The sequence below is a fragment of the Ptychodera flava genome, chromosome 1, assembly GCF_041260155.1.
Source record: "Ptychodera flava strain L36383 chromosome 1, AS_Pfla_20210202, whole genome shotgun sequence".
Taxonomy (NCBI): Eukaryota; Metazoa; Hemichordata; class Enteropneusta; family Ptychoderidae; genus Ptychodera; species Ptychodera flava.
In genome coordinates, this window is record NC_091928.1 from 20,792,272 (window position 1) to 20,815,223 (window position 22,952).

General features: G+C 41.6%; 2 protein-coding genes and 1 long non-coding RNA gene across 5 annotated transcripts in view; 1 reads left to right on the plus strand and 2 right to left on the minus strand.

Annotated features, from left to right (window-relative positions):
- The window catches only part of LOC139132619 (transient receptor potential cation channel subfamily M member 5-like), a 95,662-nt gene that overhangs the window by 41,042 nt on the left and 31,668 nt on the right, over positions 1-22,952 (plus strand). For all 3 annotated transcript variants that reach the window (XM_070698897.1, XM_070698907.1, XM_070698902.1), the window contains exons 2-5: positions 2,488-2,544; positions 7,182-7,236; positions 9,712-9,831; positions 10,337-10,504. In XM_070698897.1, coding sequence (XP_070554998.1) covers positions 2,495-2,544; positions 7,182-7,236; positions 9,712-9,831; positions 10,337-10,504 — 393 coding nt within the window. In that variant the 5' untranslated portion in view covers positions 2,488-2,494. The remainder of the gene's footprint in view (positions 1-2,487; positions 2,545-7,181; positions 7,237-9,711; positions 9,832-10,336; positions 10,505-22,952) is intronic.
- LOC139134058 (uncharacterized) lies at positions 11,526-12,335 on the minus strand. Its single transcript, XR_011552707.1, has 2 exons — positions 12,214-12,335; positions 11,526-11,636 (listed from the first exon to the last, which is right to left on the minus strand). It is a non-coding gene; the product is annotated as an uncharacterized lncRNA (long non-coding RNA).
- On the minus strand, positions 18,152-22,755 carry LOC139145633 (uncharacterized). The gene is made up of 2 exons (XM_070716947.1): positions 22,474-22,755; positions 18,152-21,895 (listed from the first exon to the last, which is right to left on the minus strand). The coding sequence occupies exon 2, from the start codon at positions 21,605-21,607 to the stop codon at positions 18,152-18,154; it is 3,456 nt and encodes a 1,151-aa protein (XP_070573048.1). The 5' UTR covers positions 21,608-21,895; positions 22,474-22,755.

Here is a 22,952-nt window from a genome sequence, read left to right on the forward strand (position 1 = left end):
TGTATGAAATACCATATCTCTTCAAAAATTCTTGCGTGAAAAATTGCGACTGTCCCTCAAAAAACACTAGCCCTCCCCTCTGTAATTTGTCCCTAACATAACAATTGAACCAATTGTCATGTAAATTAGCTGATACTGTTTTAGTTATTCCCAGGGAGAATACCGCAGTGGTTGGGGGGGGGGAGGGTCAAGTTTTAGAATGTCGGACAAGGGGGAGGGTCACATTTTAGAATGGAGGATTGGGGGGAGGGTCACATTTTACGGTACAGGGGTTCGCGAAATTCCCCCTGCCCATCCCCCCTGTAATTACTGAAGGCTACCTTACGTAAGTTTAGAAGTGCAGCTGAGCACATCGTGTACCAAAGCCATGCGTACGGCCTCCACGCCGTATAACGCCGGGAACACACAGGTTCCCAGACACTTCGCACCAAAACCACTTCGCGCCATACCATCTCGTCCCATACCATTTCCGACCAAAACCACTTCGCACCAAAACAACCTCGTACCAAAACCACTTCGCCCCAAAAGTCATGTCCCCCAAACCACTTTGCCCAAAACTTATCGCTAACTGGTAAAGCTGAAAATAACCACCTTTCTGTCATCCTGGGACTGAAATCTTGAAAGTGTACGCATTTCGCGAAATTGACATCATGCAATTCCGCGCACGGCACCTGAGTTGTAACATTTGCTTGTTTCTTTTTTTCTCATTCTATCGTTTATGGTTTCATGCAACAATAAATGGTTTGCGGTAGCCAAAATGTCCTAACACATTAATGCTTCCAAGTTGTAGGTAAAAACAACCTTATGATACGTCGTAACATCGTTGTTTCAGGACGAGTTGACGGTACTATACTTTGGGCGAAGTGGTTTTAGTACGATGTGGTACTTGGGGCGAAGTGGGGTTGGGCGAAGTAGTACTTGGGACGAGGTGGGTTTGGTACGAAATGGTTTTGGGACGAAGTTGTGTGGGGCGAACTGGTTTTGGTGCGAAGTGTGTGGACCCCAACACACAGACCTGTACCCAGGGCTAATCGTGTACCCTGGCGAGGTGGGTGTGCTTGAAAACGGAACTCAATGCAAGTTTGGGATTAAAAATGGGTTGTTTTTGGTGGAGAAACTACACGCCGTAACCGAGGTGCTGCCAGCGGTTTGGCACAGCCCTGCCACACGCAGAGTTAGCTTTCACCCAACAATGTACATAATGTACGTGTCAGTCGCCAAAGTACATCGCTTCGATTTCGCGATCACCTCGACAATAACGTGACTGTCTACTGAAGTTAAATATCCCTTCATTTTACTCTATTTTCACATTTCTATGCCCAAAGGCTTTGGGCAAGTTTACATATGGCATGCATATGGAGGAACAAACGAGACGAAAAAAAAATCCGCAATTATAGACCTTGTCAAAATGTCGTCGGCTTCTTGCAGCTGGTAGGCATTTGAAATGCCCATTCTAAAATGTGCTCTGTAGCAGCAAAGAATGGTGTATCTAAGAGCAGGATTGGCCGTCGATATCTCCATGAAAAACTAACCGTCAAAATGTAATTGAGCAAACAGTATCGGTAATAGAGAATCCCGAAACTGCAATACTGCGCTTTCGACTGTCACTTCGTTTGGTTTATTTTTTTACACGCGGATACTTACAGCGGCCTAGCAGTTAGAAGTGTGGTCTGATCGCAGGTCAATCTGCCAACTCTGAGGTTAACAGTAGCCCACCATAAACTCCAGACCCAAGGTTTTTCTATACGGTGTACGCAAACGGGATGGAAGTTGTCTACGGTCGACCGTTTTTTAGACATCTTTCAGTAAGTCGAATAACATTATCAACTGCTTGTTTGCAACAATATGAGGTCAAAAGATACAAATAGTGTCCCTTTAAATGATGACTGGCGATGATGTAAGACTAAGATCTTTGTGTGATGTTGATAAATATAAAACGAGATATGATGTAAGTGCGCTAGTAATCACAGCACACTTCATAGTACACGCTATCCACATTTCTAATCTGGAAGAAGAATAAAGGTAGAGAGAGTGATTTTCCTGTGTAGTGACATAACATTACATCAATTAGTCAGTGGCCTTTTATACAAATGATACCCTGCACCTTGCAGAAAGAAAAACTATAGAAGAATTACCATTGGTACTTCTGATACCTCAATCAGACCAATTTCAGAGTATTTGAAATGCGTCTATCAAGAAATCAGACCTTTGTTTACAGCAAGCCTGTAGGAAGAAAAAAAATCGAGAAATGCACAATATATAACAATTTTGTATCCCAATCATAAAGTTCTTCATGTGGATTCTTTTTACAATTTCAGAGAATAGTCATTAGCTAGGTTTCAAGATATATAACGACACAAGGTAGTACGTATGAGTGAATAATAGGAGCATATTAAACTCTGTTGGTTTGAGTATGTTGATCCTGCAAGTACTGCAACTTTTAGTACTAAATGTCCGCAGTACTGTGTTGTTATATTACTTTTTCAGTAAGAAAATGCTGTCTGACACACCCAAAACCAGCTTTGGAATGAGTGACGAAGACAGGTAAAGTTACTATATTTTCAATCATTTTCCAGAAAAGTACAATATATACACCTATTCAACACTTATATGATGCTACTCTGCATTGCATAAGACACAGTATTCAATATTCTCTACATAAGCAACTGTGAACAAAAGCAACATTCTCTGTATTCAATGAGCTACATCACTAATAAAAGGTTCAATTGAACTGTCTTATCCACTTTTACGTCATCCGCGTTGACTAACTTTGGAGGTAACCATGGCAGTATTTTGGCTAAGACGTTCGCGCCGCTGATAGCAGTGAACCTCTCAACATAACAGGAGATACTGGGCCTGACTAGTTATCCAAGTAGGAATAGCAGACTAACATCAAAACCGAAATCATTCTCCTCAAAACAAGTTGTTATAAATGAAAACATCCCCGTCCGTATAGTGCCTTATTAGACGTAGCTAAAGTGAAACCAAACAAATGCATCAATTACAAAGTGTGATAGGTTTTTAGAGTCAACACTATACATCATAATTCCTTGTCTTTGCATCAAGTTTGGATGAAGTTGACTTTGGCATGTCTGAGTTATTGTTCCAGTCTGACCGATATTAAAACACAATGGCCTTTAGGCATCAATATTAGATCACAACACATTGAATGATTGATGTGTACAAGTACTTCATGGTTCTGTGCCTTTGTGCTAAGTTTATTGAAACCATTTAAATTCATCAAGTTAAAGTATACTGTCTTTGTGCCAACTTTTTATTGTAATCAGTAACGACGTTTGTTAATTATAGCTCTTTGCAAAAAATGGAAGCCTTGAGGCCGTATTGGATCTGAAAACTAAATCAACATGCGTATTTATGCACAGTATATATGCTGTCCTTACACCAAGTTTGAGACGAATCAGTCCAGTCTTGTCTGACAAACGTCTCCAGTTAGACACTGCACATATATGATCAGCATGCATCAGCATGCATACATGCATGTATAGAATGCAAGGAGAGAACCAAATCTATGAGTCCACTATCAAGACTTTGCCCGTTGGGAACTAACAAACTCACAATGCTATACAAGTAGTGATCTATTCTATTGTTACCTTTAGTGGAGGTTTAAAATACTACATTTACATTTCATAAACATCAGACAATCTTCTGAATGGAAATGAAGTCGACTGGTCAAACTTTGAGGATGAGGCAAATTTCAAACTGGTATACGTTTATTATTCTTCAAAAATGCACTGATGACCATGAAAATTAGCATATTGCGTCCAATAACCACTAGGAACGTTCCTGACATGTGTGTGTCACGATCCCTTTAAAACGACACTTATGAAATTTTCATATCACTTAATATCAGAGCTGTCAGCTAAGGTCATCCAAGGGCATTCGTAAATTTTGGAATAAATTTTGGTCGCATACAAAAACCAAAAATCCAACCTCATCATCCAACAATTAAATACTTTGTGTGAATGCCTCAATGAGGCTTATATTATATCAAATATTAACGTTGTACTTTATGTCGTTCATGTAATACATGAAATTTGGTCACAGGTCATCCCAGGTCATTCCAACATGTTTGAAAATATTACGGTCAATGTTAACCCTCTAGCCCTATCGTTATTCTATGATTTGATTTGTGCATCATTAAGGAACATTCGTAATGATAATTGAATCCTTGATGTAGCTTATAACAGGGCTGCACTTGCAGTTGGTTTTGGATTCTGTGAAAGTAGGCAGCGTTCGAAATTCGCGCTAATCCGATGGCCCGAGACCAGCAGTTTTCATGCCCGACGAGTAACTCTTGAAAGATGTTCTGCTTTTCCTAAAGACGAGGACCAGTAACTTTCCCTATATGTACAGTAGTTTACCATGATGTTTTGCTAAGCTATATACCTGACAAAATTATTCAAAAACACGACATTTATCCTCTCAAGAGATTTGCAAAACGTGAAATTCGCAAATAAAAAGTGAACAGACCGATCGGTACTGCATCAAAGCGAAAGTCCTTACCTCACGTTTTCTCGCGAGAGTGGTCGCTATTCAATATGCTCCCCATTTGTTAAGCACGTGTGGTAGGTTTGAGATCTCGTTGTGGTCATAATAGTCATTGTTTAGCGTATCGACCGTGTAGGGTGTGTCGAGGTAAACTGGATTTCGAGGACACCGCAACATTGCACTTTTATATGATATCGGATATTGACAGATACTGGACAACACAGTATCGAAATTAGAATTGTTTTGTCAGATATGTGAGATGGTGAAATCTCCGATATAGGATATATACCCACCGTTTCAGACAAGTCTGGTATCCTATAATATAAGTTAGAGTCGGACAGACAGCGGGGATAGATCTGTAAGGTAGTGATCTCCACAACATACATCGAATATTTACCCGCGATTTGACAAGTATAGTGGCGTTAGTATCGAAGTAAGAGTCGGATTGAGGAAGTCGGGCTTGGCAAAATCTGTGAGGTACTAGATCTCCGACATATATATATACACATGGACATTTGTCCCAAAATTGCCGATAAACACAGGTGATTTACATAGACCAGACGTGCTCGAGCAGGGCAAGTCTTTCTTGTGTCGATATTAGAGTCCCAATCGCCGATAAATATAGAGTAAATATTTGTGATATCAGGGATTCGGCGTGTCGAGACGCAAGGTAAGTCGTTCCAGGTATTGTCTGGTATCGATTATTATATAGAGTCCAAAATCGCCGATATGTATCAACCTGAGGTAAAATATCGGCAATGTCGCAAACCCGGCGTTCCGCGACAAATGGTAAATTATTCTTGTATCGTCTAGTATCGATATTAGGCCCGATATATAAACTGTTATGTATGACAGAAATACGTTGAACGTTAAATGTCCGATATTTACACATTGTGCAAAGTCGCGTCTTCATTGTGATTTGACCTTGATCGCCATTTGCCTTGGTCACCTGTAAAGATTACGCTTACATTTTAAATTTGTGATTCGTCTTTTCACGTGGGTTTCGACACTTCAGTGTTATTTCTCTTCATCAGTTGCCCTAATTTTCTGTATTCCCTTACTTGAATTTGACGATGAGTCCCTCAAAGAGGAGAAGCCAGAATTATTTTTGAAAGAATCAATTGTTGTAGTGACTCCATTTGCGTGTGATCCCGTGTTTGTGCTGCCAAAACTTACCCATTCCTGATCACAGTTTTGTACGCTTAGCATTTCCGTGTCGGCACATATCTCAAGCCTACGCGTGTGCTCGTTTTCTCAGTGTTAGAACTATTTGTTGTGAGAGGCTGTTTTAAGAAATAAAACGTTTTGTATGTTTTTGATTAACCTTTCACTGATTTCATATGTTTTTGGCACTGATGTCAGTTGCCCAAACTTTTTGTTTTGATAGTCATCTCCATTTTCTTTGCTCTAAAAGAATTAAAAGCCATAACAAACAGTTTGGTGCTATGATTTTGAAGTGGTGTCTTTTTATTTTTTCAATCGCATGTTCTTAGCCACTATACTGCGAGCGAGTACAATCTGCACTATATTTGGATTTGACCTGAGGATCGGACCAAATAATTTCCTCCAGGGCCAGTGATTTTTTTAAGTTGCTGGCCCGTTTGGCCAGTAGAGATTTTGCTTGAGTTTCGCACACTGAAAGTAGGTCAAATTGTTTCTCAAATGTTTGAACACACGTTGCTTCCGTTCTAGTCAATTTCAAGCAGAAACAAAGCTGTAGCCCCATAGATTAGGCTAGTACTTGATATGCATACAATGAATCAGTTGGGAAAGTACTGAGAAAACGCTATAACTTATACTATCAAATACAAGAAGTTATCCTATTGTATCTGCTGATATATGTTAAAGTTGGAGAAAGGTCATCCAAAGTAGGGCAATAATCAATAAAGGTTGGCCTCATACTGTTATATATTAAACAAAAACTAAACCTCTGGCCGTATCGGTTAGCCCACAAATACATGTAGCAATCCTGTGCAGATAATACTCAGATGAATACGTTATGGGTCATTAAACATCAATAAGCTGAAACGTAAAAGTCCTCTTAATAACTACAAACGCACCGTGAGTGTAAATTCATTAATTCTCGAGTGAGTTGGGCATGCTTCAAGATGATACAATCATCAGTTTCCAAGTTCTACCGCTAATACCATCTGAAACAAACTAAATCTTTGACTTCCTTTCGATTTCCTTCTCCTTTGTGAGAAGTATATCACTTGGCCGTCAAAGCCCGCTGTTGAGAAGATTTTGCAATTGAGAGCAATTATGGTTACATGCTTTACGTGAAAACAGATGAAAATGACAGCGCTAAGATGTACTACCGGAATTGTTCTCGTCACAAACTCTTTGATTTCAAAATATCACACACCACTTTCAGTTAGTGCATGTTGATGCTCTCATTTGACGGGATCTAAAAGTCACGGTCTGGTAAGCTTGTTGCCAGTTTGTGCAGTAAGACATCGCTCGGAGTTTACGGTTTCCGCATCAGCTGAATGCAGTCTATTCAGAATTTGACCATTTGCATAATAAAACATACCACCTACAAACCCGTGCATATATTGTATATTCATTGTATTGAATCTTGGCCGAGACAATTTCAAGCATTTCCCGTTCAAGCGAACCATTGACACATTTCTCTTCAATTTTACATGTCAGTTTATTATTTATTGAAACAGGTTGGAGGCAACTCTCAGAGGAGCTGTTGGAGAAGAATATAGGAAAGAACTGGAGGTTTGTCTATCGTATTTGAAACATGTTTGCATCATTGTAGTGCCACTGTGTTTTAGTTGCCATTAATATTTAGCTCCTGTTTTTCCAAGGGATGGGTGGCACGGGGAGCAATGGGCTTGGGCCTCGTAAGAGGTAGATCGTCGTACAGTAACAGAAAAAAGTAAATAAATAAAGTTACACATGCAATAAAGAAAATCAAATGAACTCTAAATGCCAGAGAGCAAGACAAGCAAGAAGACACGTACAATCTAAGATTAAAAGTCTCTACAAAACAAAGTTATTCCCGGCCCTTTTAACGGCATTTTTCAAATATCTAAAATGTACCCCTTAACCGCCATGTCAAAACCGAGTAAAATTTTCGTACGATGTAAATTATTTTGAAAACGACATAAGGACGTGTAATGAGATAAAGACAATATAAATTACCCTGATAATCTAAACTGTACAAGGCTTAGCTTAAGGTCAATCGAACATTACGTCAAAGGAAGTTAAATACAAATAATCATTTCCCTTCTGAGATTTAACAGCAGACACAACGTACAACAAGATAAATGAATAACGATCGTAAAACTGTAAAGAAAATGTCAGGATCAAACAAGGCAATCAAAGCAATGTAATCAGAATATCAACAAAGGCAAAAACATACTTGCGTTCACGATAATTTGTGTTCAATATTTTAGAGCAAAATACGTTGGAATCCACAAGTAAAAACAGAAATGAACAGGCAAATAGGGCATAATAATTGCAAAACGTGATCCATACAGAAGCAACAGCAAAAAATACAAATTATTTGAAGTAAAACTAAACAACTGCGCTGAACATGCAAGCTTATAGTAAACATTCCAACTCAACCACATCGAAATATAGATATATTGTGTAAGAAGAGCAATTATCAAATGCTAAAGGAAACAAAACACAGTTAATCTTGTTAATCTCAAGTAATTGATACTGGGGTTTGTAATGGAAATGTTTATGGCACAATATTAACCAGAATGTTCCTACATATCAAATGTACGGATATAAGCTATAAAAACACCATATTCTCTGTAAATTTGTCACTATTACTATAAAACGACATCCAAACCAATCAAAGGAACACCCAGACAAATTCATAAACAAACACACATGCATATAAACGGACAGCCTACACACAGAAAACACTAAAACAAATACAACGCAGGGCATGTGTGCATTAAAGAGGCACTCCCACTTTGTAACATTTTTAAAACACATTTTTTTAATGCCAACGGTCGACATTTTACGTGGCGACTGCGCGTGGATCGCGAGATATCGATAAAAACATGTCCTCAAAAAAGTTAAAGTTTGAATTCCGGTGGCCCACCTGAATTCAGCTTCCGAACATAGAACGTTCGGCACTGGGGCCATTGTCAACTAAGCTATGGAGTACGAGTCTACGCTGACGCTGCTGTACGCCACAGCAGTACCACTCGCGTCGGTGAGCGGTCATGTCCCTTGGAAGAAAGCCGAGTCCTACTGACTCGGCAAAAAAATGAAAAACAAAGTTTGCTGATTCCACCTGAATTCGCATAGGTGACTGGCACAGAAGGTCGGACTAGCACAGATAGGTGCGGTTGATACATAGATGCATAGTGGCCGCCGCGTGGTATGCGCGCATACAACACGCGGCAGCCGCTATAACTGTGTGGCAGACGACAAAATGTAGACATCAGAGGCAACTAATATTTTACGCGTAAAAACTGATATCTATGTGGTATTGTTTAAAAATTTCATACAACTGATTGAGAATAATGAAAACGACAAAAACTAAGGAGAAGTTTTTTAGAAGAATTACCAGAGGTAAAGGCATTGATAATGATGTATATAAAGTCATCGCAGTAGGAGGTAAATTAATTGCGTCATTCGGACGTTTTTGGACTCCTTAGAATATCGTCAATCAGCAAAACAACACACTTTCGGGGGATTTCGGGTCATAACCAGAAACGATCGTATAACTTCGGGATGTGAAAAATACGCTCGGGAAATGACAGTTTTTATCGATATCTCGCGATCCGCGCGGAGTCGCCACGTCAAATATCGACCGTTGGCATTAAAAAAATGTGTTTTAAAAATGTTACCAAGTGGGAGTGCCTCTTTAACCTCATTCTTGCACCAGACTGTTTAATGTAATTAGGTGAAAACAAAATGCACTACACATACAATTTTCACGATAGCCCATTACCTTGTATTTCATAAATATATATACCCTCCGGGCCGAACTTTCTGGTGACATGAATAAACGCTATTTATAATTCAAGGCTTCATTACAGTTAACAACTTTGAAACTCTGAGAGAGAGAGAGAGAGAGAGAGAGAGAGAGAGAGAGAGAGAGAGAGAGAGAGAGAGAGAGAGAGAGAGTCGCGCAGCCGCAGACTGAACGACCCCTTCCCTTTAACACATTCAGGATAACATAAATCATATCATCAAGTTAGATCTTATAAATTTCATTTCCCCCAGAAAGGAGAGGACACAAAATCAGTACACGCGGACTTGAATCTACCAGATCAGATTAAACCCGAGAGCCAAGGAATTATAAATTTCAACCACAATAGAATTGATGAGAAGCAATCGATCAAGGTATCTTAATTAATGTAATTAAAGGTATACAGTCACCTGTAATCTAAATATGCCCATATATGGTCAATGGGGCGTTCCTTGGTAATGAAAATGTCCATGTGAGGGCGCTGTTTTTAAAAAGCGGCCACCCGCTTAAAATTTGTGATTGGTTACATTTTCTCTTTCCATGGTAACTGTAGCAAAATTGGAATAGGTGACCGTATACCTTTAATACACATTCTTCTCATAGCCAAGGCCTACAATGTAAACGTTGTGACATAGCTTTGTTTTTGTCAGATTCTCTAGTGTTGGATTTACTTATAATGTATATCATTCTATAATTTAAGGAAAAGCTACTTGTAACTTTTCTCAATGTCGTACATTTGGAATTACTTGAATTTGTAAAACCTATTATTTCGTATAATTCTTCAAATTCTTTGACGCAATTGAGAAAATTTTGACACGTTTTAGAACACATCATACAATGAACAAGTAGCTTAATTATGCTTTTTTCATTTTTCTACAGTTCTTTCAGTGCAATGAACACGATCTTTGTGCTCTTGATAATGTTCTTTCTAACTTGCAAATTCCAAAAGTCGGTCCTTACCAAGTAATTTCAATATCTGGAGGAACAGAGGAAGTTGTGTCCTTTGACAATAATCTGAAACGTAATCTCCTGTCAGATTTGAAACAGGTAAGTCTTAATCTGTAAAACAAAATTTTATTTTTGTTTGCAGTTATTTGTAATTTCATAGCCATCGTTAGATTTCTACTGACAAAGCCACTGTTGGCTATCAACATCATCACATCAGTGATGGTTATTCTCATCACCTGGAAGATAATGGAAATTGTTAATGATACAATATTGAGCAAGACTGCATCCTATTAATGGTACCATAATTATCCATATCATACCCATGCCCATATCGCTTCATCCTAGTGACGTTTACCGTAAAATATCAGCCGTGATATTTCACGGTAAACGTCTAGATATACACGATAAATGTCATCGGTTTTTAAGTGTTCCCGAAATGAATTTGTAATTTGACCGTGAACAACGTAAGCAAACAAAATGGCTGCCACGCGCCGCCTGCGAAGTGATGTCATCGAAGTGAAAATTTGAAGGGCTGTGAGGAACACGGATATTTCAGGTTGCTATATACGAAAATAAGATGTTGAGTCTTTTAATGTTTTCCCATGTTTTTTTTCTGTTAAAGTTCTTTTATTTTTAGACAAGCTCTAGCAATTATCCTGTCGTTCGCATGGCACAGTCTATCTCCTAACACGTAGCGTGCGCGTATCGTGACAGCGATGTCGCGCGCGCGACGCCTGTTGACAGTTTTTGAACGGTTACAATTGTAATAGCATATTGCACCTTAAAAAGTTCCTCCTGTACGACGATTTTTGAATCCTGGTGTCCTTCTTCTTGGGGTTCATTGAGATATGGGGAACTTGCGGCGATGTCGCGCATGATGTTGACTTCTTCTTCTTATGAATGAAGCATGTTCACACAAATTTTTTGATATTTATGCGCAAGGCGTGATATAGTAAAGCCTCAAAATTTAAGGTTTTACGTATTATTGGTAAATTTGTAGCGCGCAAACAAATTCCTTAAGACTCAAAATTATTTGTCTGCAACTACTATGCAATAGTCGTCTACAACTGATATTCCGTAATGCGTTCCCTCTTAAATAAGACGAAGCAAATATCCGATCTAAGTTTCACGTGGTTTATTCGAATATAGGCATGTCTTCCAGACTGAGAACAACAAATTCTCTGAGTAGAATGTTGTACTACAAACGTTGAGAACGTTTGGGAACGATTAACTGAAAACAAATCAAAACAAAAGGATACAGGAAGTGAGAACTAAGCTACGTTCGCACTATGACACAGGAAGTAAATACTTTCTTTGACCAGGAAGTAAATACACTCTATGACACAGGAAATTAGAAACAGGAAGTAACTAACAGGAAGTAATACTCCCGCTAAGATGACTCAGGGGTCAAAGGTCATAATAGGTGGGGTGTCACGTGACCCACCTCAGTAAACGCCCTCTAACGGTGACTGGACGTTTACTTTCGTTGACAAAATCTCATTTGCATAAAAGCAGCCCTGACTTAATGAACAATACGCTGCTTTGAAACAATCACTAACTCAAAGATGCATAAGAATACAATCACTAAATTCTACTTTAACTAAAAGGTCTCAAAAGTTGTACTATAAACGTAATCAGAGTCGTTGAATGTGTCCATTATAGCATTCATTGTTCGCATACTTCAATAAGGTCCTTGGCCTTTTGTTAGGCACACGTGCTCTTAGAGTCTCACAATGGAATAAGGCTATTCAATGTTCCTTCAAGAATGTCTGCTTTAAAGTCACAAAAGAATCAACTGAATGGCTTACCGATTTTGTGTGGAGTTGTATAAGACTATCGCATCAACAGGTTCAAAGCTGTTTCATCAAAATGGTCTTTACAAGCAATCTTGGCGAGAACTATAGCCAGTCACTTTCAGAGATATGTCCACTCTCCGCAGGTCTAACTTAAAAGTGCCTAAAAGCACGCTTGGAATGGGTACATGTGCACAGTGCGTAATACAAAGGTAAACATTGAAGGACGGAAGTTGATGGTGACTCATGACTTTGAATTTGAACTATGGCCAAATAAGGGGATGTTGATTTTGACCGTATTATTCCGGTCCCCTAATAGTGTAGATATGACTCGGAACAATTATAAATCCAATATTCTAAACTTGTCAAAATTCAATCTAACTAAACAAACATGAATAACATACTGTTCATATATCACTAATAAAAAAGATTAAAGTTCTTAGCTGTTCTTGTGTCCTTCAGACAAGTCTTTGATGGCGTTGGCCTCCAGGAGCACACACAACTTATCCACTGGACGTCGTAGAGTAGTCGTTCTGGTCTTGACTTCTGCAAACCTGACGTGTCCCTTCTTGTCTTTCATCACTTTGGTGATTCTGCCCATGGACCAGGAGTTCCTCGGCGCTGTGTTGTCGACGATCAACACCACGTCTCCAACGTTGAGGTTTCTTCTGATCTCGAGCCACTTCTGTCTCTCTTGTGGCAACGGGAGATATTCTTTCATCCTTCTTTTCCAGAATAAATCTGCCAGGTACTGCACTTGTCTCCATCAACGGCGTACGTAGTTGTCATTCTTCTGAAACAAGCCGGGTGGCAGGGCCTGTTTTGGTTTCAGCATCAACAGGTGGTTGGGTGTTAATGCCTCTAGATCATTCTGATCTTCTGACAGCCTGGTGATTGGTCGGCTGTTAATTATGGCTTCCACTTCGCAGAACAGCGTTCGGAGTGCTTCATCTGACATGCGAAGTGGTTGTTCTTTGAGCAAGGAAAAGATGATTTTCCTTATGGTTCTGATGTGACGCTCCCATACTCCTCCAAAGTGGGAACCTGCTGGGGGGTTGAATTCCCATTTGATGTCTTGTTGGTGGAGCATCTCAGCTATCTTCTCTTGGTTCCATCTCTTGATACTCTCCTTCAGCTCTTTGTCGGCTGCAACGAAGTTAGTTCCGTTGTCTGATCTGATGGACCTAACTTGTCCTCTTCGTGCTATAAATCTTCTGATGGCGTTGATGCACGAATCTGTATCTAATGAGCAGGCTACTTCTAAGTGTACCGCACGAGTCGCCATACATGTGAAGATCGCTCCATACCTCTTCTCAGTGACACGGCCACGTTTGACCTCCATTGGTCCGAAGTAATCTACACCTGTGCGAGTGAATTGCGGCTCTTTGGGAGTGATGCGGTCCTTAGGTAGGTCTGACATCTTCTCACAAACTTTTGCTCCATATTTTCTACAGATAACACTTTCTGCTACGAGGTTGCGGATTGCTGTAGGCGCCCGTAGTTCCAATATTTCTCTCTTAGCTTCGCCAGCATCGAGTTCCTTCCAAGATGTCCGACTTCTTCTATATCCTCTACGGCCACGACTTCTGTTCTGTAGCTGCGAGGATGTTGCCCTTGTTCATTCAATCTGACTACGTGCCAGGGGATCCATCCTACGCGTGTTCTGCATGTGTGAGGGGTTGAATCTGGACCACGTATTGTTTCCAGAGGGGTAAATACTGCTGTTTCTCCGGTACCTATCATCAGTCCTATTTCGGCATCTATTCTTGGAAGCCTTATATCCTTCAAATGCGGCCATCTCATGAGATCTTCTTGACGGGGAATGTAGTCTTCAGAGACGCCTATCTCTGGTTTAGTGTATACTGTTTTCAGCTCTACCTGTGGCTCTGAACAGTCTAGGTTGTAAACTTCTATGCCCGTGACTTTGTCGCAGGTGTGGCTGCCTAAGCCGTTCACTGTATTTACCGTCAGCTTTGTCTTTCTGCCTATGGTTCCAAGTTTTCTCTGTAACGCTTCTGTGCAGAATGATATGACACTACCTGTGTCCAGAAAGGCATAAGTCTGTACCATTCTATTTGAGCCTTTCAACTTCACCTTGACAGGGATAATAGTCAGCAGGACCTTGCAGTTATCATCATCACCACCGGTGTCATCGTCTTGACCACCGGTCCCCATAAAGGACTGTACTTGGTCCACCTCTGCCGTGGTGCAGTGTACTGCGACACTCTCCGTCTGTACTGGTCTCTTTGAATCCTCATCTTTATCAGTTGTCGGTCGACGATCCTGATGTAGTACTGTTGGGTGTTTTCCTTGGCATTTGGAGCATTTAGCTTTCTGCTTGCATTGCCTACTCCGGTGACCAGGTTTCAGACAGCCAAAACATACACCTTGGTTTCTCAGGAAGTTAACAGTATCTTCTTGACTGGCTGCAATCAATTGTTCGCAACTGTCGAAAGAATGATTGTTATCTTGGCAGTGCAGGCATGGTTTCTGTTGAGCCTTGTTTGGTTTGGAGGTTGAAGTGTTGCTCTTCTTGCTCCCTTGGTTCGTCTTCTTGTCTGCGCTTGTAACGCTAGTGGCGAAAGATTGTTCCACTTTGTCTGTACCTCTCTTCTTTTTCACTGGATTGTCGAGGCTAGCCATTGCTTGTCTACTGTAGTCCGGGCATGACAGTCTGCTTGCTTCGGACTTCACCAGATCGACGAGGTCTTCAAATCTTACTCTTTTCTTGGCTTTGCGTATCTTCGCTGTGCGTTTACTCCAAGAATCTTGAATAAAGTAAGGAAGCTTCTTGACGATCCGTTTCATATTTTCTGAATGTTCTAGTATTTCTAGGCCATCAACGCATCGGGTTGCTGTCTTACATCGATTCAAGAAGATGGCGAACTTGTCTAACGAGGCAACGTTGTCTGGCTTGATTGGAGGCCAGTCCAAAACCTTCCTCAGATAGGCGTTGGCTATCTTGTGTGGATCACCATAGCGCTCTTCCAGCTCCTCCATGGCACCTTGATATGCTTCACTTGCATCTATACCCGCATACCTTGAACTATTTCATGGGCTGTGCCTTCCGTGAACTGTCTCAGCAGAGTGAGTTTATCTTTATCATCTTCGGCAGTCGGTACTAGTTTGGTCTCAAACTCATCTATGAATGATCTGTACTCCATGATGTTACCGTCAAACTTCTTTATCACTGTGGACATTTTCTTTATTGCTCTGATCATGGCCCACTGTGCAGAGTCACGTGTCGTCTTACTCATGTTACTGCTATTGCTTCTAATGGAAATTCTGGAAGCTGCTACACTGACTTCTTCTTCTAAATCATCCGCCTCACTGTCATTCTCCCTTTTTATTGTAGGAGTTTCCTTCTTATACACTCGTACTGGTGTTGTGGTCTTTCGTGGTTTTGTTCTGGACACAATGGATTCGTCCTCCAGTGGTCAGTCTTAATATTGATGGCGATATCGTCCTCGAATTCGTCACCAAAAAACTTATTCAGAGATCTAGCTCTAGCATCGGCTACGGCAATCTTTGTGTCAAGTTCATGTTGCTCCTCCTTGAGTTGAAGCTCATGTCTTGCCATGGCCCGCTCCATTTCTTGCCTCTCCCGTGTTCTTGGAGTTGAAGCTTATACTTAGCACGCTCAATCTCTTGCTTCTTCTTGAGCTTAGCTGACCTTGCCAACAGTTCAGCCTTTTCCCTTTCATCTGCTAGTTTGGTGGCTGAGAGTGCACTGTGGCTCGTATGATGGCTGACCCCACTCTGGCTGCCAACTACAGACGGCTTCGGTGTGCCGACTTGAGAGACACTATCTTCTGGTCCTACATCCTCTTGTGGATGAATTGGTGTGGGGTTCGCAATTGGTGCTGGCTTCGCTTCTTGTTCGCTCAACCATGCAGTGGTGTCTTTAAAGAAGGTCCCAAAAACGTCTTCGACATCGGCCAGCCAACGAAGGCGTTCGTCTGGCACCTGATCCTTTGGGAGTAAACTTTCGTATTCATAGCCCGGTTCTGCAAAGACTTGATGCAGCTCCTTCCACACTTCAAACTTCAGTTTGACTGTGAATAGGTCTGCCTTATCAGCGATGAGCTCCCGTATCTTCGTGGACTTTTGGGTTAGTGAACCCGCTGTTTTCTCTAAGAAGCCACCTTTAGTAGATAACTCATATTTAAGTCCTTTTTCTGACAGTGTTCTGTCACGGCCGCTACGCCTGGGTTCTTGCAATTCCTTTTCCGGTGACGAAGTTCTTGATTTCTTTTCTTCATCTTCCATGGTTTGACTTAGGTGAATATCACAAGTCCGATGCAAAATCGTTAATGAGAAATGTAGCGCGCAAACAAATTCCTTAAGACTCAAAATTATTTGTCTGCAACTACTATGCAATAGTCGTCTACAACTGATATTCCGTAATGCGTTCCCTCTTAAATAAGACGAAGCAAATATCCGATCTAAGTTTCACGTGGTTTATTCGAATATAGGCATGTCTTCCAGACTGAGAACAACAAATTCTCTGAGTAGAATGTTGTACTACAAACGTTGAGAACGTTTGGGAACGATTAACTGAAAACAAATCAAAACAAAAGGATACAGGAAGTGAGAACTAAGCTACGTTCACACTATGACACAGGAAGTAAATACTTTCTTTGACCAGGAAGTAAATACACTCTATGACACAGGAAATTAGAAACAGGAAGTAACTAACAGGAAGTAATACTCCCTCTAAGATGACTCAGGGGTCAAAGGTCATAATAGGTGGGGTGGTCACGTGACCCACCTCAGTAAACGCCCTCTAACGGTGACTGAACGTTTACTTTCGTTGACAAAATCTCATTTGCATAAAAGCAGCCCTGACTTAATGAACAATACGCTGCTTTGAAACAATCACTAACTCAAAGATGCATAAGAATACAATCACTAAATTCTACTTTAACTAAAAGGTCTCAAAAGTTGTACTATAAATGTAATCAGAGTCGTTGAATGTGTCCATTATAGCATTCATTGTTCGCATACTTCAATAAGGTCCTTGGCCTTTTGTTAGGCACACGTGCTCTTAGAGTCTCACAATGGAATAAGGCTATTCAATGTTCCTTCAAGAATGTCTGCTTTAAAGTCACAAAAGAATCAACTGAATTGCTTACCGATTTTGTGTAGGGTTGTATAAGACTATCGCATCAACAGGTTCAAAGCTGTTTCATCAAAATGGTCTTTACAAGCAATCTTGGCGAGAACTATAGCCGGTCACTTCAGAGACATGTCCACTCTCTGAAGGTCTAACTTAAAGTGTCTAAAAGCACGCTTGGAATGGCTGCATGTGCGCAGTGCGTAATACAAAAGATAAACATTAAAGGACGGAAGTTGATGGTGACTCATGACTTTGAATTTGAACTATGGCCAAATAAGGGGATGTTGATTTTGACCGTAACATTCCGGTCCCCTAATTGTGTAGATGTGACTCGGAACAATTATAAATCCAATATTCTAAACTGGTCAAAATTCAATCTAACTAAACAAACATGAATAATATACTGTTCATATATCACTAATAAAAAAGATTAAAGTTCTTAGCTGTTCTTGTGTCCTTCAGAGGAATCTTCAAAGGCGTCGGCCTCCAGGAGCACACACAACTTATCCACTGGACGTCGTAGAGTAGTCGTTCTGGTCTTGACTTCTGCAAACCTGACGAGTCCCTTCTTGTCTTTCATCACTTCGGTGATTCTGCCCATGGACCAGGAGTTCCTCGGTGCTGTGTTGTCGACGATCAACACCACGTCTCCAACGTTGAGGTTTCTTCTGATCTCGAGCCACTTCTGTCTCTCTTGTAGCACCGGGAGATATTCTTTCATCCATCTCTTCCAGAATACATCTGCCAGGTACTGCACTTGTCTCCATCAACGGCGTACGTAGTTGTCATTCTTCTGAAACAAGCCGGGTGGCAGGGCCTGTTTTGGTTTCAGCATTAACGGTTCAGCATTAACAGGTGGTTGGGTGTTAATGCCTCTAGATCGTTCGGATCTTCTGACAGCCTGGTGATTGGTCGGCTGTTAATTATGGCTTCCACTTCGCAGAACAGCGTTCGGAGTGCTTCATCTGACATGCGAAGTGGTTGTTCTTTGAGCAAGGAAAAGATGATTTTCCTTATGGTTCTGATGTGACGCTCCCATACTCCTCCAAAGTGGGAACCTGCTGGGGGGTTGAATTCCCATTTGATGTCTTGTTGGTGGAGCATCTCAGCTATCTTCTCTTGGTTCCATCTCTTGATACTCTCCTTCAGCTCTTTGTCGGCTGCGACGAAGTTAGTCCCGTTGTCTGATCTGATGGACCTAACTTGTCCTCTTCGTGCTATAAATCTTCTGATGGCGTTGATGCACGAATCTGTATCTAATGAGCAGGCTACTTCTAAGTGTACCGCACGAGTCGCCATACATGTGAAGATCGCTCCATACCTCTTCTCAGTGACACGGCCACGTTTGACCTCCAGTGGTCCGAAGTAATCTACACCTGTGCGAGTGAATGGTGGCTCTTCGGGGGTGATGCGGTCCTTAGGTAGGTCTGACATCTTCTGCTCACAAACTTTTGCTCCATATTTTCTACAGATGACACATTTGGTTACGAGGTTGCGGATTGCTGTAGGCGCCCGTAGAATCCAATATTTCTCTCTTAGCTTCGCCAGCATCGAGTTCCTTCCAAGATGTCCGACTTCTTCTATATCCTCTACGGCCACGACTTCTGTTCTGTAGCTGGGAGGATGTTGTCCTTGTTCGTTCAATCTGACTACGTGCCAGGGGATCCATCCTACGCGTGTTCTGCATGTGTGAGGGGTTGAGTTCGGACCACGTATTGTTTCCAGAGGGGTAAATACTGCTGTTTCTCCGGTACCTATCATCAGTCCTATTTCGGCATCTATTCTTGGAAGCCTTATATCCTTCAAATGCGGCCATCTCATGAGATCTTCTTGACGGGGAATGTAGTCTTCAGAGACGCCTATCTCTGGTTTAGTGTATACTGTTTTCAGCTCTACCTGTGGCTCTGAACAGTCTAGGTTGTAAACTTCTATGCCCGTGACTTTGTCGCAGGTGTGGCTGCCTAAGCCGTTCACTGTGTTTACCGTCAGCTTTGTCTTTCTGCCTATGGCTCCAAGTTTTCTCTGTAACGCTTCTGTGCAGAATGATATGACACTACCTGTGTCCAGAAAGGCATAAGTCTGTACCATTCTATTTGAGCCTTTCAACTTCACCTTGACAGGGATAATAGTCAGCAGGACCTTGCAGTTATCATCATCACCACCGGTGTCATCGTCTTGACCACCGGTCCCCATAAAGGACTGTACTTGGTCCACCTCTGCCGTGGTGCAGTGTACTGCGACACTCTCCGTCTGTACTGGTCTCTTTGAATCCTCATCTTTATCAGTTGTCGGTCGACGATCCTGATGTAGTACTGTTGGGTGTTTTCCTTGGCATTTGGAGCATTTAGCTTTCTGCTTGCATTGCCTACTCCGGTGACCAGGTTTCAGACAGCCAAAACATACACCTTGGTTTCTCAGGAAGTTAACAGTATCTTCTTGACTGGCTGCAATCAATTGTTCGCAACTGTCGAAAGAATGATTGTTATCTTGGCAGTGCAGGCATGGTTTCTGTTGAGCCTTGTTTGGTTTGGAGGTTGAAGTGTTGCTCTTCTTGCTCCCTTGGTTCGTCTTCTTGTCTGCGCTTGTAACGCTAGTGGCGAAAGATTGTTCCACTTTGTCTGTACCTCTCTTCTTTTTCACTGGATTGTCGAGGCTAGCCATTGCTTGTCTACTGTAGTCCGGGCATGACAGTCTGCTTGCTTCGGACTTCACCAGATCGACGAGGTCTTCAAATCTTACTCTTTTCTTGGCTTTGCGTATCTTCGCTGTGCGTTTACTCCAAGAATCTTGAATAAAGTAAGGAAGCTTCTTGACGATCCGTTTCATATTTTCTGAATGTTCTAGTATTTCTAGGCCATCAACGCATCGGGTTGCTGTCTTACATCGATTCAAGAAGATGGCGAACTTGTCTAACGAGGCAACGTTGTCTGGCTTGATTGGAGGCCAGTCCAAAACCTTCCTCAGATAGGCGTTGGCTATCTTGTGTGGATCACCATAGCGCTCTTCCAGCTCCTCCATGGCACCTTGATATGCTTCACTTGCATCTATACCCGCATACCCTTGAACTATTTCATGGGCTGTGCCTTCCGTGAACTGTCTCAGCAGAGTGAGTTTATCTTTATCATCTTCGGCAGTCGGTACTAGTTTGGTCTCAAACTCATCTATGAATGATCTGTACTCCATGATGTTACCGTCAAACTTCTTTATCACTGTGGACATTTTCTTTATTGCTCTGATCATGGCCCACTGTGCAGAGTCACGTGTCGTCTTACTCATGTTACTGCTACTGCTTCTGATGGAAATTCTGGAAGCTGCTACACTGACTTCTTCTTCTAAATCATCCGCCTCACTGTCATTCTCCCTTTCTATTGTAGGAGTTTCCTTCTTATACACTCGTACTGGTGTTGTGGTCTTTCGTGGTTTTGTTCTGGACACAATGGATTCGTCCTCCAGTGGTTCAGTCTTAATATTGATGGCGATATCGTCCTCGAATTCGTCACCAAAAAACTTATTCAGAGATCTAGCTCTAGCATCGGCTACGGCAATCTTTGTGTCAAGTTCATGTTGCTCCTCCTTGAGTTGAAGCTCATGTCTTGCCATGGCCCGCTCCATTTCTTGCCTCTCCCGGTGTTCTTGGAGTTGAAGCTTATACTTAGCACGCTCAATCTCTTGCTTCTTCTTGAGCTTAGCTGACCTTGCCAACAGTTCAGCCTTTTCCCTTTCATCTGCTAGTTTGGTGGCTGAGAGTGCACTGTGGCTCGTATGATGGCTGACCCCACTCTGGCTGCCAACTACAGACGGCTTCGGTGTGCCGACTTGAGAGACACTATCTTCTGGTCCTACATCCTCTCGTGGATGAATTGGTGTGGGGTTCGCAGTTGATGCTGGCTTCGCTTCTTGTTCGCTCAACCATGCAGTGGTGTCTTTAAAGAAGGTCCCAAAAACGTCTTCGACATCGGCCAGCCAACGAAGGTGTTCGTCTGGCACCTGATCCTTTGGGAGTAAACTTTCGTATTCATAGCCCGTGTCTGCAAAGACTTGATGCAGCTCCTTCCACACTTCAAACTTCAGTTTGACTGTGAATAGGTCTGCCTTATCAGCGATGAGGTCCCGTATCTTCGTGGACTTTTGGGTTAGTGAACTCGCTGTTTTCTCTAAGAAGCCACCTTTAGTAGATAACTCATATTTAAGTCCTTTTTCGGACAGTGTTCTGTCTCGGCCGCTACGCCTGGGTTCTTGCAATTCCTTTTCCGGTGACGAAGTTCTTGATTTCTTTTCTTCATCTTCCATGGTTTGACTTAGGTGAATATCACAAGTCCGATGCAAAATCGTTAATGAGAAATGTAGCGCGCAAACAAATTCCTTAAGACTCAAAATTATTTGTCTGCAACTACTATGCAATAGTCGTCTACAACTGATATTCCGTAATGCGTTCCCTCTTAAATAAGACGAAGCAAATATCCGATCTAAGTTTCACGTGGTTTATTCGAATATAGGCATGTCTTCCAGACTGAGAACAACAAATTCTCTGAGTAGAATGTTGTACTACAAACGTTGAGAACGTTTGGGAACGATTAACTGAAAACAAATCAAAACAAAAGGATACAGGAAGTGAGAACTAAGCTACGTTCACACTATGACACAGGAAGTAAATACTTTCTTTGACCAGGAAGTAAATACACTCTATGACACAGGAAATTAGAAACAGGAAGTAACTAACAGGAAGTAATACTCCCGCTAAGATGACTCAGGGGTCAAAGGTCATAATAGGTGGGGTGGTCACGTGACCCACCTCAGTAAACGCCCTCTAACGGTGACTGAACGTTTACTTTCGTTGACAAAATCTCATTTGCATAAAAGCAGCCCTGACTTAATGAACAATACGCTGCTTTGAAACAATCACTAACTCAAAGATGCATAAGAATACAATCACTAAATTCTACTTCAACTAAAAGGTCTCAAAAGTTGTACTATAAACGTAATCAGAGTCGTTGAATGTGTCCATTATAGCATTCATTGTTCGCATACTTCAATAAGGTCCTTGGCCTTTTGTTAGGCACACGTGCTCTTAGAGTCTCACAATGGAATAAGGCTATTCAATGTTCCTTCAAGAATGTCTGCTTTAAAGTCACAAAAGAATCAACTGAATTGCTTACCGATTTTGTGTAGGGTTGTATAAGACTATCGCATCAACAGGTTCAAAGCTGTTTCATCAAAATGGTCTTTACAAGCAATCTTGGCGAGAACTATAGCCGGTCACTTTCAGAGACATGTCCACTCTCTGAAGGTCTAACTTAAAGTGTCTAAAAGCACGCTTGGAATGGCTGCATGTGCGCAGTGCGTAATACAAAAGATAAACATTAAAGGACGGAAGTTGATGGTGACTCATGACTTTGAATTTGAACTATGGCCAAATAAGGGGATGTTGATTTTGACCGTAACAGTATTATTGGTAAATTTCTGGGCATGGATATATGATAAATCGGCTATTACCCAATGTCGCCTGTTCCTTGCGTTGTATTGACATTCGTGCCTTGTGCTGTGTCAGACACTCGACTTCGCCTCGTGTCTGCGATAAGATGTCGCCGCCGACTTCGTCTCCGTGTCTGATGCAGCACAAATGACACTCATGCTG